Consider the following 18866-nt stretch of genomic DNA (forward strand, 5'->3'; position numbering starts at 1 on the left):
AATGTCAGAGTGCTGAGGTGAGTGATTGATTGGTTAAATATCGGTGTGTTACAGACATTCTTTCTATGAAGAAGTATTAGGGCCACATTAAGAAAAAAATGTATTTGTTCAGTTTGCGAATAAAGTCAAAATTATGATATTAAGCTCAATACTATTTTGAAAAATAAGTCGAAATGTGGAGATCAAAGTTGTTGTTTGAAAGTGGGAAACAAATGGCCTCAGTGCAAGAAATAAGTTCTAATAGTGACCAGTAGAAAACCACCACACTCACACTGAAAATAGGCTACACAAGCCTTATTTTCCTTTGAAGCAGACTAGTGGGCTGAAGGCGTAGTTCTGAAGCCACCACAGTCAAAGTAATGTACTTGGTTACAAACAGGAAAAGGTGGTCACTCAGAAGAACAAGCAGGCAATCACATATCAGTCTTGCATCTTCCCGAGAAAGGCTTTTCACCCACCTTAACCTGCCTTGCGTCAGTACGGAGTGATTCTACACCAGATCCTGCGAATACCACTCTAGAGCTCTTCCTCTCCAGATTCAAGTGACTTCTTCTGGTTGCTCACTTCCTAATTACCAAGTAGGCTTTTCCTCCTTAAAATCCTGTGATGTGCAGTCTTCATTCCAATCTGCAGATGTCGCTGTGCGGCGTTCAGGAGAAAGCTTATGTAGCACTTATGTGGAGTTACATAAAGTACCAATGGATAATTACTAAAGTAATAAGCAATTTGGGCTAGTGTCAGAAGACTGAGAACGACTCTTAGAGCTCTGGTACACGAATGGCAGAGAAACCAGACAAACACAGTTATGTGGCTTTAAAAGTACTTTAGTGATGTTAAGCCTTGTAAAAGAAATTTGTAAACAACACAGTATTACAACAGGTTTTAACAGAATGTCAAGTATAAAAATTTCCCCCAAAGTAGCAAAAAAAAAATAGAATTAAATAAAATTGTGCACAAGTAAAAGAATTAGTCTTTTTTAAGTCCAAATGGTACCGGTGGGGCCCATAGAATTCATCTGACAAGGAGTGTGTGTGTGATTGTCTGTCCTACCGTACTACTTGTACAGTAGAGGATTGTAGTCCATCAATGTGCAAATGAGTGTGCGTGTACATGTATATCGTCTCCTAGGATCTTGGGTTGGCTCGCCATCCAGTGAACACTGGAACACTCTGGGTTCTGGATTCGCTGACCTGGTCTTTGGATTCGTCCCATATAAAAACCTGACCTATAAACAATGGCCAAATATATGTCACGTGCCCTTTAAGGATAACTCTCACAAATTAAACTAAAGTAGTGTCACAGTGCAGTAACTACTATTCAGATCAGCTATCATCAATTCAATCATCATCAGTTCAGTCATGTTGTACAACATTAAAATATCAAGTTTCAAAGGTCAAAGTATCAATATCCAAAATTTCACAGTATCAAGGTTCAATTATTTGTAACCTGCAGTAACATTAAAGATTATCTACAAGGTTTTAAACATTCAGGAATTATAGTCACCATATAATTCACTTTCATTGTAAACATTAATTACATCGATCAAAATAAACTCACTGTACATATATATCTAATCACAAATAAATAAGTATATTACCCCTTTTAAGAAATGGAATAATATGCAAATGCTTATCAGAAATTGAACAAAGTGCAAATAATCAATTTCAATAACACGTAAACACAAGGTCTCAGTCCACAAATAGGAGTATTAAAATAGACGTGCTTAATCCCGCTTGTACCATAGGCCTACCAGTACAAGTGGAAATACACTAAAAATTACCTCCAAGTGTTCAATACTGAGTATTGTAAAACAACTGATTGACATCAAAATTTAAACAGGAAGCAGGATAAAGTCTGATTACAATTATCTCTCATAAAGTTATTTTTAGCTGCTTTAACCATTTACAGCTTTTCACATGTTAATGACTTAGTTAACGATCTAACTAGCATAACAACAGCGTTTCAGAGACATCGAACAACTGTACCCACACTCCGCACATCACGTGTCTGATTAGCCACATTTAGCTTACCGCCGTCGAGTGGATGCTCAGCATTTACATGGAGCCACAGCTCAGTAAACCCTCCGGTTTCGCTCTGCCCTTGACAACAACAAGTGCAAATACATAATTTGTGAAAAATATCAGTTTAGATGGTATTTCTTTTAACTCGTTAGAGGTTAATTTCTCCAGCTTACCGATAACAAAAGTTTTAGTCCGTCTGCTCTGTTCGGCTGTAGAAGCAAGAGACTGAAAACTTGGGAGCTGGTACTAAGGAGGGACAAGAGCTGCCTAGAGCTTCACCGATTGGCTGACATGTGAGGAGTGGAGTAAAACAATAGGCTCTCATCAGAGCTCATCAACCCTCTGAGAAACTTAACCCTTGTTTGACCAGAGCATATCATATATAATCTGCATCCCTTCTATGTTTAAATAATTATTTTGATCTCATTTCACTTTCATTAACCGGGACAGTAAGAACAGAACAATGAACATTAAATGTTTTAATTTTTCTTCTCTTTCTGTTTGAGATGATTTTAGGAACTGGGTTACACCCTCCCCTCTTGAATTCATGCAAGTCCCTTTGCATGTCTACTGTGAACTGCATCATCTAAGAACAATAATTCAGCTTTAGAATTTAAAGAGTCAATGAAAGCTGTGGTTAAACCCTGAAATAATGATTTGACCGCAGTGACAAGGGGATTTCCCAATTCAGCATAGTCTAGCCTTTTTGGTGGCTGGCGACTTCTTTCTGATCTTCGAACAGGAATTTCTTTGCTTGTTTGTTCATCTCTCTCTTTGTTTACTGTTTCCCTGTCAAATATCAAGTCCTCTCCTTCCTCATCACTCCCTAACATGTCCGAAAGAAGTAGGATTTGTTCATCCCTCATGTCAGGGCGATCCGTAGAAGGTAAGTCTCTTTCCTTTTCAGGTTCGTCATTTCCGGGTAAGTCTCTTTCCTTTTCAGGTTCGTCATTTCCGGGTAAGTCTCTTTCCTTTTCAGGTTCGTCATTTCCAGCTAAGTCTTCCCCATACAAGGCTTCTCCATAACTCGCAATCTGATTGTCATAAGGTTGGTTATGGTCAGCATGACTGGCTGGAACAACATCGGAGATGGTGTCTGCACAAGCTGGAGCATTACCAGCCAACTTGTCTTGATCTGCAGTCACATCATCTTGACCAAGACTTGATTTATGGGTCAGCAGAAGATCTCGCTTGACAATGTACGCCGAGTCATTTGGCACTGATCTATCTGCAAACCAGTGGACTGAAACAATATCATCCTCGTCCGAGGGGTGATCTGCTCTTTCATTGTCTTTCTGAGTGGTCCGTCGCGTTCTGGGCCTTTTCTTGGGTTCTGGTTGTTCAGGTTTCACTTCCTTGGCTGCAGAGAGGAACCCACAAGGGAGTAAGAGGTCTCTGTGTAGGGTGCGTATGGGGCCATCCCCGCCCTCTGGTTTAACGGTGTAGACAGGGAGGTCTCCAGCTCGTTTCACCACCACATGGACGGTCTGCTCCCATTTATCGGCGAGTTTGTGTTTTCCTCGAATGCGTATGTTCCTGACCAGCACTCGGTCCCCGATTTCCAAGGTAGATGTGGTCACATGTTTGTCAAATCTGGTTTTGTTCCTTTCGGCTACCTTTGCAGCACTCCGTGTAGCTATTCTATAGCTCTCCTCAAGATGGGATTTGAGGTCCTTAACATATTGGGAGTGTGACTTGTTTTGTTGTTCTCTCACAGGTAAACCGAAAGCCAAATCGACAGGCAACCGTGGCTGACGCCCAAACATCAGCTCATACGGTGTGAATCCAGTTACCTCGTTCTTGGTACAGTTGTACGCATGAACTAAAGGCTTTACAAAATCCTTCCAATGTGACTTGTCTTTGTTCTCCAGAGTTCCAAGCATACTTAAGAGTGTTCGGTTAAAACGCTCCACCGGGTTGCCCCTGGGGTGGTACGGCGTAGTCCGAATCTTCTGTATGCCTGCTACTTCACACAGCCCCTTGATCAACTGAGACTCAAAATCAGGCCCTTGATCGCTGTGTAATTTTTCAGGAATGCCATAGTGTACTATGAAATGGTCCCACAGACACTTTGCGACAGTCCGAGCTTTTTGGTTCGATGTTGGGATAGCGACTGCATATTTAGTAAAATGATCTGTGATGACAAGAACATCTTTCACATTACTGCTGTCTGGTTCAATGGATAGGAAATCCATGCAGACTAGCTCGAGGGGTCTTGTCGTCATGATATTCACCAAAGGTGCAGCCTTCTCAGGTAACGTTTTCCTGCGCACACACCTGTGGCAGGTCTTTATCTTTTTCTCCACATCTGAGGACATTCTTGGCCAATAGAACCTGGCTCTGACCAGATCGAGTGTGCGCTCTATTCCCATATGACCCATATTGTCATGTAGGCTTGTCAACACAGACTCTCGCAGGTCTTCAGGTAAGACCAACTGGTAATGTTTATTACCGCCTTCTCTTCGTGTTCTGTAGAGAATGTCATTGCACAGCTCGAACCTGTTCAACTCTCTCAGCAACAGGACTACGTCTGGAAGTTCTTTCCTCAATGTGGGAGGGGGTTTCTCCCCACTCTCCATCTGGGTAATAACATGTCTGATGCACCGATCAGATCTCTGGCTGTCTCTGAGATCTGCCGGTGACAGGTGGGGAATGATGTGTAAGCCTCCCAATGTTTCTTCCTGCTCAAAGCTGTCAGGTATAGCATCTCCAGAAATGGCAAGACTTTCGACAAGGGTTATACCTGCATCATCACCCAAAGCTTCAGAGGTGGTTGAATGATAAACAAACTGTCTCTCACAGATAGCATGAACAACGTCCTGATCGACTGAGTCAATATTGTCTGGATCTGACAGATGTTGTTTTGCGAACTGGCATATCCGGTCTCTCTCTTTTTGAGATGTAAGGTCATCAGGTAGCCTGCCATGAGGACGACGCGAGAGTCCATCGGCATCTCCATTTTGTTTTCCAGAACGATACTGGAGTCTGAAATTGAAGGTAGAGAGGGACGCCAACCACCTGTAACTGGTTGCATCGAGTTTTGCTGAGGTGAGGATGTAGGTCAGAGGGTTTGAGTCTGTGACAACGGTGAACTGATTGCCATAGAGGTAGTCACTCAGCTTCTCTGTTACAGCCCACTTTAAAGCCAAAAACTCGAGCTTATGTGCTGGATAGCGGGACTCACTACTTGACAAACCTCTACTCGCATAGGCGATAACCCGCAGCTGTCCCTCCTGCTCCTGGTATAAGGCTGCTCCAAGGCCCGTAGTGCTCGCATCCGTATGAAGGATGTAAGGCAGCTTTGGGTCAGCAAAGGCCAGGACTGGAGGCGACGTTAGCTTGTCAATGATAGTCTCAAATGCTTTCTGGCATGCAGGGGTCCACCGTCCATAAAACGGCTCCTTTGGATCATGATACTGATTACTCCTCCCTTTTGATTTGCAATGCTTCCTCAGTGGTGGATAACCGGACGTTAGATCGTTCAGCGGTTTCACAATACTTGAGTAGCCTTTAACAAACCGTCTGTAATATCCACAGAACCCAAGGAAGGATCTCAGCTCCTTAAGGTTCTGAGGGACTGGCCAAGTTTTAAGTGTGGCTGTCTTTTCTGGGTCAGTTTCTACTCCGTGTTGAGAAACAACATGCCCCAAGTACCGAACTGAGGACTGGAAGAACTTGCACTTCTCGGGGGACAGCTTTAAGCCATACTCCTTCAAGCGTTCCAGGACTTTCATGAGTCTGGCTTCATGCTCCTCAAGGGTTTTCGAGAAAACTATGAGATCATCCAGGAAAACAACAACTTCCTTCAGATTTATGTCTCCCATGCATCTCTCCATAAGCCTCTGAAAAGTACTTGGCGCGTTTGTCACTCCCTGTGGCATACGGTTGAACTCCCAGAAACCTAGTGGACAGACAAAGGCAGTCTTGGGCTTGTCACTCTCTGCAACTTCGATCTGATAATAGCCGGATTTAAGATCGAGTGTACTGAACCACTTGGAACCTGAGAGTGCGGTGAAGGTGTCATCCAGTCTTGGGAGGGCGTATGCATCTTTCACTGTTTGTAAGTTTAACTTACGGTAGTCAACACACAGACGTACCTGACCGTTCTTCTTCCTGACCACAACAATTGGCGAAGAGAATGGGGACTCGCTCTCGCGGATTACTCCAGTTGCGAGAAGCTCTTGCAAATGCTTTCGAACAGCCTCTATGTCGTGCGGGTGAATCGGTCGGGCTCTGTGTTTGAATGGTGTCTCATCTGATAGCTTAATGTGGTGTTTGACCTTGTCCGTCCTTCCAAAATCCAAATCAGTCTGGGCGAAGACCTCTGGCATACTGCTCAGCTTTTGAGTAATGCGGTCTTTCCAGTCAGAAGGGATGGGAGAGTCGGCAAAGTCAAATGTCACACTAGAGGTCCTGGATGGTTCACACTCTGATGGCTCACTCACAATTTGTTTGTGAGATAGGACAGTCTGTATTGCACTGAGTTCTGCAATCACACTCTTTGCTGGGATGGTAATGTCATGCTCTGACTCATTGGAAACTACTACAGGTAGCTTGCACAACTGGTTATTTGGCAAGTCAAGGAGACAGGTTTGCACCAAAAGCCCCCCAGGCAGGGAAGATACTGAAGGATATTCCAACAGGGCAGATCTCTCAGTGTAAAATTCCTTGATTGATACTGTCCCCTCAAGAACGACTGTTTTCCCAGCTGGGATGTTCACTTCATCCTTGCCACGCATCCTCACTAATCCAACGTTTTCATCTGAACCTTGCTTTTGCTGCAACTCCAGTACTTTGAGTACGGTTCTGTACCCATGAGGAATGGGATGGTAGCCCTCTGGGTTTGCCTCTCTGTACATTTCATACACTACATCAAGAGTGTTTGTTCCTATCAATACACAAGACTTCGTTAATGTCCCGGTGTCTGGGACTACTAGAGCTAGCGTTTTGACTTCTAGTTCAGCACCAAGAAAGTCTTTAGGAAAGGTGATTCCAATCTCAACATAACCCAGGTAAGGTACAAGCTGCCCATTGGCCCCTTCAACCTCCAGAAGGTCAAGTAGTGGCTCTATCTGTTGCTCAGACAAATACTGGTCATAGTAGGACTTGGTGACAGTGGTCACTTGAGAACCTGTGTCAAGGAGACAACTGCACACCTTACCTTTGATCGTGACTTGACCTGTACTCTTTGTGCCTATGAGCCTCTTAGGTAGTCTGAAAGGTTGTTCTCCAACATGGGATTGCCTCAAAGTGGCCTGTGCTCTTGGTTTAGCTTGACTTCCAGATTTAGCGGGACGATGTTGACCTGCTTCAGTCCCAGTTTGCCCCACAACTGAGACTGCGTCTAAAAATCCTGGTCAGCAGATGGAGTGTTTTGCATCTCCCAAATGCGACGCTTCTCTCTCAATTGCTTCCTCTTATCAGCGACAAGAGTGGGGTCTGGGTCATTACTGCAACTTGCTGAGATGTGGCCATCCTGACCACACTTGAAGCAGTACCATGGTTTTGGCTGGGTGCTCTGCCGCAAGTTGGCAGGCTTCGCACTTGTGACCTTGATGCTAGGTGTTGCCATAGCCATCTCACGTAAATCACACTCGGCCTTGTCCTTAGGCTTCGAGCTTTTCTTCTGTTTCTTTGCCATCAAATTAGTAAACTGACTCTGTAGGGATGCAACTTGCTTCCTCAGATCTGTCAACGGGTCAGAATCAGATTGAGTCACTGCCTGTAGCTCACTACAGGTGCAAGTCTTTTGACAGTGCGCCACAACCCGCTGCCGGGTTGAGCCAAGGTGTTTCTTCATCCGTGTAGCTTTAGCTGCCAGTCTATCTTCTTCTGTCCGGAGCATTAATAGAAGTTCTGAGAATGTTGGGGGTTGGCTTTTCTTGTTTTCAAGATTAAGATCTGAGAGCAAGGTGTGGTCCCAACATCCACGACAAAACTGCTTGAGAATGTGTTTATCGGCATCCCCAGCAGAGACTCCTCCCCTCTTCAGAGTAAGGTTCAATGCGCCCTGAAGACAGCAGAGGTACGCAGAGGCCTTTTCACCAGGATCCTGAAGAGTGTTCATGAATTGGGCGAAAAGCTCCTCTCCATCTTCCACTGTTCCAAAAGCTGCATCCAACAACTGAAGGTAAGTCTCAGGTGTAGCTTCTGGGCTCAGTCTGTTGACAATGTCAGCTGCAGGGGACAACAAGCTCTCAAAGATCTTTCTAGATTTTTGAAGTTCAGACATGGCAGGGTCTTTCCTGAGAAGTTCGACATGTGAACGCCATGTGTCATAATCTGTCTCACCGCTGGGTCTGGGGATCCTGCCAGAGAATGACCGGAGTCTCATTGGAGAATATGAATGTGCAATCAAGTCATCTTTCTTCACGATGTGTTCCACAATGACTTTCTGAATTTCAGGTGGGTTGAAACTGTTACCACTTCGGTACTCGACGATCAGGTTTTTGAAAAATTCTGAGTTTGGATCTACAACTGGGACGGCTCTAAAGGTACCATACTGCTTCAAAAAGTCAAGAACCCCTTCATCATCCGATGAATTGAGTGTACCACTAACAATTACTGCATTGGGGACTTTGATACCTGAGCTCAATACAAAATCCATCTTGTGGCAATAGCAAAAGATGTTTCAATGACAATACACACTTTAAGGAGGTTTCACTGCTGATATTCATGCACCAAAGAGCTCCTGGCTGGCTCGCCACTTTTGTAGCACTTATGTGGAGTTACATAAAGTACCAATGGATAATTACTAAAGTAATAAGCAATTTGGGCTAGTGTCAGAAGACTGAGAACGACTCTTAGAGCTCTGGTACACGAATGGCAGAGAAACCAGACAAACACAGTTATGTGGCTTTAAAAGTACTTTAGTGATGTTAAGCCTTGTAAAAGAAATTTGTAAACAACACAGTATTACAACAGGTTTTAACAGAATGTCAAGTATAAAAATTTCCCCCAAAGTAGCAAAAAAAAATAGAATTAAATAAAATTGTGCACAAGTAAAAGAATTAGTCTTTTTTAAGTCCAAATGGTACCGGTGGGGCCCATAGAATTCATCTGACAAGGAGTGTGTGTGTGATTGTCTGTCCTACCGTACTACTTGTACAGTAGAGGATTGTAGTCCATCAATGTGCAAATGAGTGTGCGTGTACATGTATATCGTCTCCTAGGATCTTGGGTTGGCTCGCCATCCAGTGAACACTGGAACACTCTGGGTTCTGGAATCGCTGACCTGGTCTTTGGATTCGTCCCATATAAAAACCTGACCTATAAACAATGGCCAAATATATGTCACGTGCCCTTTAAGGATAACTCTCACAAATTAAACTAAAGTAGTGTCACAGTGCAGTAACTACTATTCAGATCAGCTATCATCAATTCAATCATCATCAGTTCAGTCATGTTGTACAACATTAAAATATCAAGTTTCAAAGGTCAAAGTATCAATATCCAAAATTTCACAGTATCAAGGTTCAATTATTTGTAACCTGCAGTAACATTAAAGATTATCTACAAGGTTTTAAACATTCAGGAATTATAGTCACCATATAATTCACTTTCATTGTAAACATTAATTACATCGATCAAAATAAACTCACTGTACATATATATCGTTGTCACTGATGAGGCCAATCACCGTGGTGTCATCTGCAAACTTAATGATGGTGTTGGAACCATCAGCAGGTCTGCAGTCGTGGGTGAAGAGGGAGTAGAGGAAAGGGCTCATCACACAGCCTTGTGGTTCATTGTGATGGTAGATGAGCAGTGGTTATCCAGCCGGACATGTTGGGGGCGGTTGGTCAGGAAGTCCAGTAACCATTTGCAGATGAGGGAACTGATACCCAGGTCTGTCAGTTTCCTGATGAGTTGTGAGGGGTGGATTGTATTGAATGCTGAACTGAAGTCTATAAACAGCATTCTGGCGTAGGTGTTGTTGTTGTCCAGGTGTGAGAGGACAGAGTGCAGTGCGATGGAGACTGCATCCTCTGTGCTCCTGTTCTGGTGGTATGCGAATTGGTGGGGGTCCAGGGTGGGGGGGAGACAGGATTTGAAGTGTGCTAGGACCAGTCGCTCTAAGCACTTAGTGATGATGGGGGTGAGTGCTACTGGGCGGTAATCATTGAGGCAAGATGGGTTGGAGTTTTTGGGTATCGGGACGATGGAGGTGGATTTGAAGCAGGCCGGTACCACAGCGTGGGCCAAGGACAGATTGAATATGTCTGTGAGCACTCCTGCAAGCTCCCCAGAACACGCTCTGAGAACACGCCCGGGGATGCCATCAGGGCCTGCAGCCTTGTGGACATTGATCCTGCTCAGCACCGCTCCTACATCGGTGGGGGAGAGAGTCAGAGGTTGGTGGTCTGGCGTCATGTCTGCTTTGGTTGTGGTTGTGGGGTTCCCTCGCTCAAAACGAGCATAAAAGTTGTTGAGCTCGTTGAGGAAGGAGACATCAGAGGATGCGGGGGAGGGTTTGGTGGTCCTGTAGTCTGTGATGGTCTGGAGTCCTTGCCACATGCGTCGGGGGTTGGAGTTGGAGAAGTGTTCTTCTACCTTCTTTTTGTAATGGTGTTTGGCTTTTTTGATGCCCTTCTTTAGATTAGCCCTGGCTGTGCTGTAGGCGTGTGCATCTCCTGACCTAAAGGCAGTGTTGCGGGCCTTCAGGAGGAGACGAACATCCCGGTTCATCCAAGGCTTCTGGTTGGGGTACATGGTGATCCGTTTCTGGGTGGTGACACTGTCTGTGGTTTTGGAGATGTAATCCAGTACAGATGAGGCGTACTGGTCCAGGTCTGTGTGGGTGAACATATTCCAGTCTGTGTTTTTAAATCTGTCCTGGAGCACTGCGTCTGTCCCCTCTGGCCACACTTTAATTGTCCTCACAGCAGGTTTCACACGTTGGATGAGTGGTGAATACCGAGGTGTGAGGAACAGGGAGAGATGGTCCGATTGTCCAATGTGGGGGAGGGGTCAGAGCTGCTTCAGGATGCATGGAGTAGAATTTCTCCAGATGACCTCAACAAACTGACAGCTAGAATGCCAAAGATCTGCAGGTCTGCTTAAGGTTCTTTAAGATAGCAAAGTCTGAAAGATTATTATTAGTTTGAGTCAAATCATGATAAAAATTCTAGTATTTTCTGAAGGACCACAGACTTTTGAGTATATAAATGTCAAGGAAACCCACCAAACCAAGTTTGTTACTGCTCAGGAAGTCCTGTTGTGCAGGGCAAAATTGCCTTCACGTGTATTTCCATCAGCAATGACGAGATGGGACCATATAACCATATTCTGTTGTTTATCACTATGATAATTGTTAGCTAATTTCATTCAGTTTACTTGCTATTTAATGATAATTTGTTAGTTGCTATAGCTACTGTTGGGTTTAAACATGTGCACTACTAATTAATTAGTATATGACTTACTTTCAGCAAGATCTGCTGATGTACTTAAGTGCCAATGCTTGAATGGGGAATTCAGTGTGCAGTCCAATGGTAAGATATGCTTATTAGACTTTGTACATCGGCCTTTCTTTAAAATGAAGATTTTCTGCTTTCATTATGTTTTCCAAAATACCTTGTACATGAGGAACGGGCCTAAATTGTTTTTGGCCTAATGATGATGACTGAAATATTATTTAGTAACTTAACTAGGCCTGCAGTCGCCACAGGTATATGTTTATCTCCACATTTTAGTTATTCAAGTTAAATAACATTTATATATAAAGCAAGCACAAATAACACAAATATATTTAAGCATTATATTGTAGTAATGTTTAGTTAGTAAGTTTGTTATTTATAGACGGGAAAGATCTGCACATTTATTAAGAAAATATTTGGATGATGCAGTTACACGATTGTAAATAGATCACAGACTGCAAAATTAACCAAAGCCGGAAACATCTGCAAAAGTTTACATACCATGAACAGTGGCTCTTCAATCATACTTTTTAATTTCTTGTCTATGAAAGTACATTTTACACGTCAAAAGAAAATGACAACTGGCTTTTTTAAAATTTTATTTTAAAAGAATTTGAACAATGTGGCATGAATTGATCTGTCATTGTAAATGCCCCTTCACATACCACTACAAAGGATTATAAGCACTGTGGGCTTTCTACATTCTTACTGTAGCTGTTTCACTGCTGTACTTACAAATATTGCATCTTTTGCAATAACTCAAATCCCAAACTACAGTCACGTTTACTGAAAAGCCTTCTGAATTCTGTGCTTGTCTCAGAAACAACAAACTGTACTATGTAAACATTCACAATTTATCTTTATCTTTATACCTTTATACCTCTCATTGCATTACCGACTACAAATATTTTTTCCAACATTTTCAAAATAACACTTTTTTGGACTATCATGTCATTTATCAGTCTTCATTTTCATCTCAAATATGTGAAACTGTGCCCGTACTTTTTTCCATGTTAATTTGAGATGGAATGAACCATTAGTGTCATATTTTGGATCAAGGTTTTTTGTTTTTCTCAAATTTCCTTACACACACACACACACACACACACACACACACACACACACACACACACACACACACGTATGTATTAAAGAAGCTTATGCATAAATTCCCTTAGGATGATTTATGGTATCTGATGTTTGTGACATAACTGGTCTACTCCAATCCACAGGCCAATCAGCATTCATGGCGCGTACTTTAAATCTCATTGTGCGTTAGTCGTTCTCATTGGCAGATGCCTTTGTCCAGTCCACCTCCTCCTCATCCCCACCTCTCATCACTCAGGGTCCTCTGAAGCCTCCATCTTAATCTCCACTACCAGGGTCTAGACTCCAGGGGTCCTGCTCTAATTCCTACTACCGCTGGGGTTCTGTTCTGTGGCGACGGGCCATCGGAGTCTGACTGCCAAATACCTCTGTCTAAATTCTGTATATCAAAAAAATCATGTTCACTCTCTTTGTTGAACTATCTTTGTGCTATGTTCATTGACCTAGTTCATTCCATTCCTGCAAAGACTTCCTTAGTTAGCATTAGCTGCTGCTCAGGTTCCCTTTATGTGTGCTATTTTTATGAGCAGTCATGCTTGCAGTGACTGTACTCTTACAGTTGAATGTCTGCATGTGAGTTTTTTATGGGGTATCTGTAAATTTGCTGTGTTTTGCAGAAAATACCCTGGGTTACACGTTCACCCTTACATACCTTATTAGTCAAATAACTGTCACCAAGAGCCATTACACCAATGCTAATTCTTCTTTTGCTGAAAAATAAAACAGTTTTTATCAGCATTCAGCAGTAGTGACCTGAAAAAAGTACGTTCAGGTAGTTGTTTCAATTTGGTGTAGAAAATTTGTTTTGAATCTAACTGATACTGATATTGTTTTGATAGTCTGATATTCTGATATTACCTGCTTGCTTAGCATGCTAGCTTGCTAATTAGTTAATACAGAGTTTGCTTTAAGCTAGTGTTCCTGAAATTATATATTATTTTGTACTACAAGCTCGAGCTGACTAATACAAAAACAAACAGATCAATTAATTACTGTATAACTGACTTTCTGCGAGACTTGGAGAAGTATAGCTAGCTGAAGATGCTTTGTTAAGCTATTGCTTATATAATTTTGTTTTTAGCTATAGCTGCTATATTTTTCCAATTATTCCAAACTACGTACCTTAACTGGAGTTTAAATATTTAACTAATTTATTTAAGGTGTTTATCAGTGAGGTAACTCTTTTTTTTTAACATATACGTTATAGAAAAAATTCTGTAGACATACAAAATAACACTGAAATGTATTATAGTAATGCTACATTTTATTATTCAGGCATTTATTTTTGCAAGCAATTCATGTTACACAGTTGTGCATAGATAGACAGTTGTGCATGGGTAAAAACAGCTGCATTTTTTTTTTAACAATTTAAAGTTGTCAGCTGATAAAAGGAGTAAAACCAAATCAAGTTAGGCATAGCAGCACCTCCAGCAGACTTTGCCATTACAGCACCTGCCGCAAAAGATACCACGCTTTTGTCTTCCATTATGCAGCATCTATGTAAAAGACAAGAAACATGAGCACAGTGTTCATCTTCAGCCTTACAGCTCACTCTTGTTTGTGCTCTGTAGCTCCCTGCTGGGCACTTTTAAATTAGCCCAATGATTCATTCAAATATCCCTGCTCACCTTCCACGAGTTCACTGATATCTCTTCAGGTTCTGCAGCTGGATTGTCAGTGTTCATTAGCTCCACCAGCAATTGCTCCTATTAATGAGTTGTCATGTTTAGAGCGAGAAAATTTACTACACAATAGAGTTATTAATACTGTAATAGTAAAGGTTAATTTCTTACTTCAACAACAGGGACAGCAGAGCTCCTCAGAATACACATAATTGTGACCACAATGGCTACTGTAACTGCAGCTGTCAGTGTCTTCATCTTAAGAGGTTTTAGCTTAAACTTCTTGCTCTTCTCTGATGTTTTGATGTCTCTTGTTGTCAGCTCTTTGAGATTTTCTGATCCGATGGCTGAGTATAGAAAAAGTGCCAGTATTTATATCCCCTCAGGCTTTTGTTGCCTCATAACTGGCACCATACACGAGACGCTCGGGAAAATGGGTGAAAAATTTCCAAAGACTGGTAAATTTGGAATTTCTTCATGTTTTACTCGTGTCTGCTCAATCATTAACTTCTTTCTGACTGTCATGTCTGTGAAAAATGAACCTAACTGCAGACTCTGTTCATTGGACTGCTATCTTAACAATTACTGCAGTTTTTGCAATGATTAAAATCCCTGGCTTCACTGTGTCAAAGCCTTTTGACCTGTGTGCTTGACTACAATGTCATGGTCAACAAATGATGAAATGTTTTTTGATAAAGCAGGAGCTTGACTTATCTTTGAACCTCTGCTGAATATACTATCAGCCACATAATAAAGCTTTTACCACATCTCTGACATTAACAGCATGACGTAAAGAATAAAGTTCACTTTTCCGAGATTAATGAATACGTAAACTACTGATAAACAAAAAGACAAAAGAATTGACAAAAAGAATTTTGCATTAAAGTTCGGGATTTGTAATTTAAGATTGGATACTCTGTTTGATAAAAGTATAAATCTGTATATGAATGTCTACATTTTTCTTGAAGTTGGGTCCTTTGTGAATTCACCATTTTAAATGTTATCAGCAGTGTTGGGACTAACGCGTTATTAAGTAACGCGTTACAGTAACTACGTTATTATTGTGGTAACGAGCACGGTAACTAGTTATTATGCCAAAATCAGGAACGCGTTACTCGTTACTGGGATTTAGATAGGGTCGTTACTCGTTACTTTGTGTGGTGGCTATCGCGGAGCTTCCAAAGATTCAGTAACATTAGCAAGTGGTGGAGGCAGCAGGTGGATGAAGGAAAAGGGAGGCAGAAGGAAAAGAGACCCGAGGCGGCCGCCGGTCCAAGTGTGAACTGAACTTCAGGTAAGAAGTTATGACCTGCAGTCTCTCTGGGTCAGATATGAACCAAGTTTAGGTGGAGTTTATTTTCGTTATTCTGACTTTTTCCGTACTGCGTGCTAGCTAGCATGACGAAGTTTCTATGCAGCTGGGTGGGTGCTATGAAGTTAATGATGTTGAACTTTATTTTGTTCATAAGTTATTAGAGTTGCCAACTGTCCCGTCTGGTATTCAGAGAAAATATTACGCGTTTCTTATTATTGAGGTGAAAAGGAACAGTTTGTCCCGTAATTCAGCTACAATGAAAAAGGCACAAAGCTGGAGTTATTCTGTGTCTTTGCTGCACAGCTGCCTCTTCTCCTCTCATTCTCCCACCTCCCTCTCCTGTTTCTACTTCAATCATGAAAACTGATCAATGATCAGCTGATCGGCTCTCTTGTTTGTTTATCGCTCACTTTGCACCGAAAGAGGAAACCAGCGGATGTCGCGCTAAACAACAGCAGCACGTTTAAGCTTGATCAGCTGTTGTTAGAATTTATTTAATATTAATTTCTAGTATCAGCTGATGTTTGCTGGAGCCACAGTTCAAAAAAGCTGCTGGTCATGATGTCGGTTTGGTTATCTGGTGAGAGGGAAACATGAAGATGAAACCAGGAGATGTCCTTACTGGATCATCAGAGCTGTGATGGAGAAACAGGTTTACCTTTTAGTTAACATGAATGAGTTGAAGGGAAGTTATGAACTGTTTCTGAGAGACAAATAACCCCAGGATCCTTTTTTAGGTAGCTGACAGCTGGTAACTGTGCAGGGGCGGATCTAGCAAAGTGTTGCCAGGGGGGCATGTAGGGCATTAACAGGGAGAGGTGGGCACAAGGAAATACTTTTCTTTCTTATTATCATTTAAAATGTCTAGCTTTTAAAAAATAATTATCTGAATCTTACAACAAACGATTGATAGATTGATGCATATATACCATCAAAACAGTGTACATCACTGTCACAACAGTGTTTTCATTCAAAGGCTTTAAGACTTTTCCTATAATGGTGGGCCAGTCTCTAGTCAAAATACCCGGGCCAATTTTCTGTCCCAGTCCAGCCCTGTATGCAGCTCATCTGCAGTCTGGTGTTGCCTACATCTTCCTATTCAGAAGGCAGAATTTCAGAGTTCTGAGTACAATCGAAAGCACCATGACTGCAGTTTTTGTGTTGGATGTAAAAGGCGCACATGACTCTGTGACGTAGGCTAGAATCATGGCAACAGTCAACGACGGTCCAGGTGTGGGATTTCTCTCGTGGAAATATGCACATTATCTTTTCCTTTCTATTGGTAGGTGGCACAGTGCACTGTGGCAAGTAAGCAAGCTAGAAGACTGGCAACGTTATGGAAGAAACACATTAACAAGAGAATTCTGAGTAAAACCAAAGTTACTTTCCCTAGTAACTAGTTACTTTGAAAGTAACGAGTAACTTGAAGTAACTGAGTTACTTTTGAGAGAAGTAACTAGTAATGTAACTAAGTTACTATTTTAAAGTAACTTACCCAACACTGGTTATCAGTGATATAACAACGAAACTATAGCGGAATATGTTACATGAACTATAAAAGATTGAAACCATATTATGTATTTAGAAGTATGGGATTATGGAAAGTAGCAAAAGGACATAAATAACAGATATTCAAACGCTTGTTTGTAGCCTACATGTGGGTGATTACCAAATCCACCAGAAACATGATTAAAAATAGCAAATTGACAAAAAAAAAAATGTCTTCTTAAAATTTACACACAGAATGAAGTAGTGAGATTTCTTCTCCTGACGTATGGTAGAGTCTGCTGATACATTATTTACATTCAGCTGGGTCACTGTTGCCTCATTGTTGGCAGCCTCATTGTTGGCAGCATGTAACTGCCTCCAGGAGGGGGCTTGGAAATTGCAGTGAATGGTTATGGGAAATGAGAATTTCTTGATTTTCTTGGCTGAACAGTCTGTAACTAAATCAAATCAAACCACAACTTTTAAATTAAATAATTTCTGTATGATGGGTTCTGCATGTGAAGTAAAAATATGCATCTGTTACAACTCAGCAAAGAGCAAGCCAGCACTAGATCAGGTGTTGCATAGCTGCTCTACACTGATGCAAAAATTCCTCATCAAGCTGACCTACTACAGTTTTCTATTTTTTTATTGCTCCAGTTTTTCACTGGAGGTTCATATCGTTCAGATGCAATATTAAATAATCTCAGATTAACAGAAACACCATGAACTATTTCAGCTCTCGTGCTTTCTCCAAGCTACTTGTATGTACCTTTGAAGGTTTCACTGGTTCCCCCTCATGTGTCCATCAAACAATTTTGCATATACCCAATATTTTGTATTTATGGTACTGCAGTTGTAGTTTTGCCTACAGAGACTCCTGCACAACGTGTATGATGTGGTGCATTAGCCAAATGCTAATTGGTTAACAATCGAGCTGGAACAAGGAAAGGAGTGACAGCGGCAAAGACCAAGAATACGACATGAAAAGTACAGACAGTAGCTGCAGTGCACACTCGGTTTCACTTCAGTTCTTTGTATGTTATAAATTAGTTGTTCTCCATGGCTGGCTAATTTACAACAACGCAAGCACTTATTTTTGACACTGCCCCCATTTGACAACAGATACTCTCTGCAGGTAGATGGACGGTCTGAAGCTGCCAGCGGACTGCTAATGGGCTACCACAGCCGAAACATAATTTTCCTTTTAGCATTGTAAAAAAAACTTTGTAATGTAATGTAATCTCACTCCAAGAAATGGAAAAGCAGAACCCTTCTAATTGTAGACAAATGTTAGGATGGCAGCCACTGCAGCTGCAACCCTGAACGTCTTTATTTTCAGAGCAGTTTTGAGTTCTGCCTGTTTGTTTCAAACAAACAGCTGGTCTGTTAAGTTCATGCTGCGTCATCACTGGCAGAACCTGCATGCTTCCCGAATGACACTGATGCTTTTGACTTTTGGCTATATTTCCTATTCCACTACATCAACCATGACATTTATTTTCAGTAACTGCGTGTTTACCTGTGACAAAAAGAGCTAAACTCCACAGTATGGTGACCGGATTGTATGGTTTTGTCACTATACAGTCAATGGAAAGTCCTGCTCCAGAGAAAGGTAATATCTTTTGCTTAGGAAAAGGGGGCTTTACAGGCACTAAAATGGAACAGAATTTTCACCACCTTTGCATATTACCTACAGATAAATCACAAAAATCACCTTGAGACAGAAATTTCTATTTAACTTAATTCTTAATTGTTTGTGTAATTCAGTGGTGCAGCTGGCGTGGGGTATGAGGTGAAATCAGGTCACCAGCCCATCAAATGGCCAACACTCCGAGACACCTATTCACACAGCCAATTTAGTGTTGGTGCAATGGTATTTGGGTAGTGACACAAT

General features: G+C 41.8%; 2 protein-coding genes across 2 annotated transcripts; both read right to left on the bottom strand.

Annotated features, from left to right (window-relative positions):
- Positions 1-674: 674 nt before the first annotated feature.
- LOC147318583 (uncharacterized) lies at positions 675-8628 on the bottom strand. Its single transcript, XM_086310151.1, has 4 exons — positions 7503-8628; positions 2195-7152; positions 2031-2099; positions 675-1225 (listed from the first exon to the last, which is right to left on the bottom strand). Exons 1-2 carry the CDS (start codon positions 8626-8628, stop codon positions 2567-2569), a joined length of 5712 nt encoding a protein of 1903 aa, XP_086166277.1. The 3' UTR covers positions 675-1225; positions 2031-2099; positions 2195-2566.
- A 5162-nt stretch (positions 8629-13790) lies between these two features.
- On the bottom strand, positions 13791-14533 carry LOC147318584 (hepcidin-like). The gene is made up of 3 exons (XM_086309879.1): positions 14338-14533; positions 14173-14250; positions 13791-14040 (listed from the first exon to the last, which is right to left on the bottom strand). Exons 1-3 carry the CDS (start codon positions 14422-14424, stop codon positions 13954-13956), a joined length of 252 nt encoding a protein of 83 aa, XP_086166005.1. The 5' UTR covers positions 14425-14533; the 3' UTR covers positions 13791-13953.
- Positions 14534-18866: the final 4333 nt, after the last annotated feature.

Source organism: Aulonocara sp. 'chitande type north' Nkhata Bay, linkage group LG11, assembly GCF_057382095.1.
Source record: "Aulonocara sp. 'chitande type north' Nkhata Bay isolate Kocher_YH1m ecotype deep benthic linkage group LG11, A_spYH_male_GT1.1, whole genome shotgun sequence".
Taxonomy (NCBI): domain Eukaryota; kingdom Metazoa; phylum Chordata; class Actinopteri; order Cichliformes; family Cichlidae; genus Aulonocara; species Aulonocara sp. 'chitande type north' Nkhata Bay.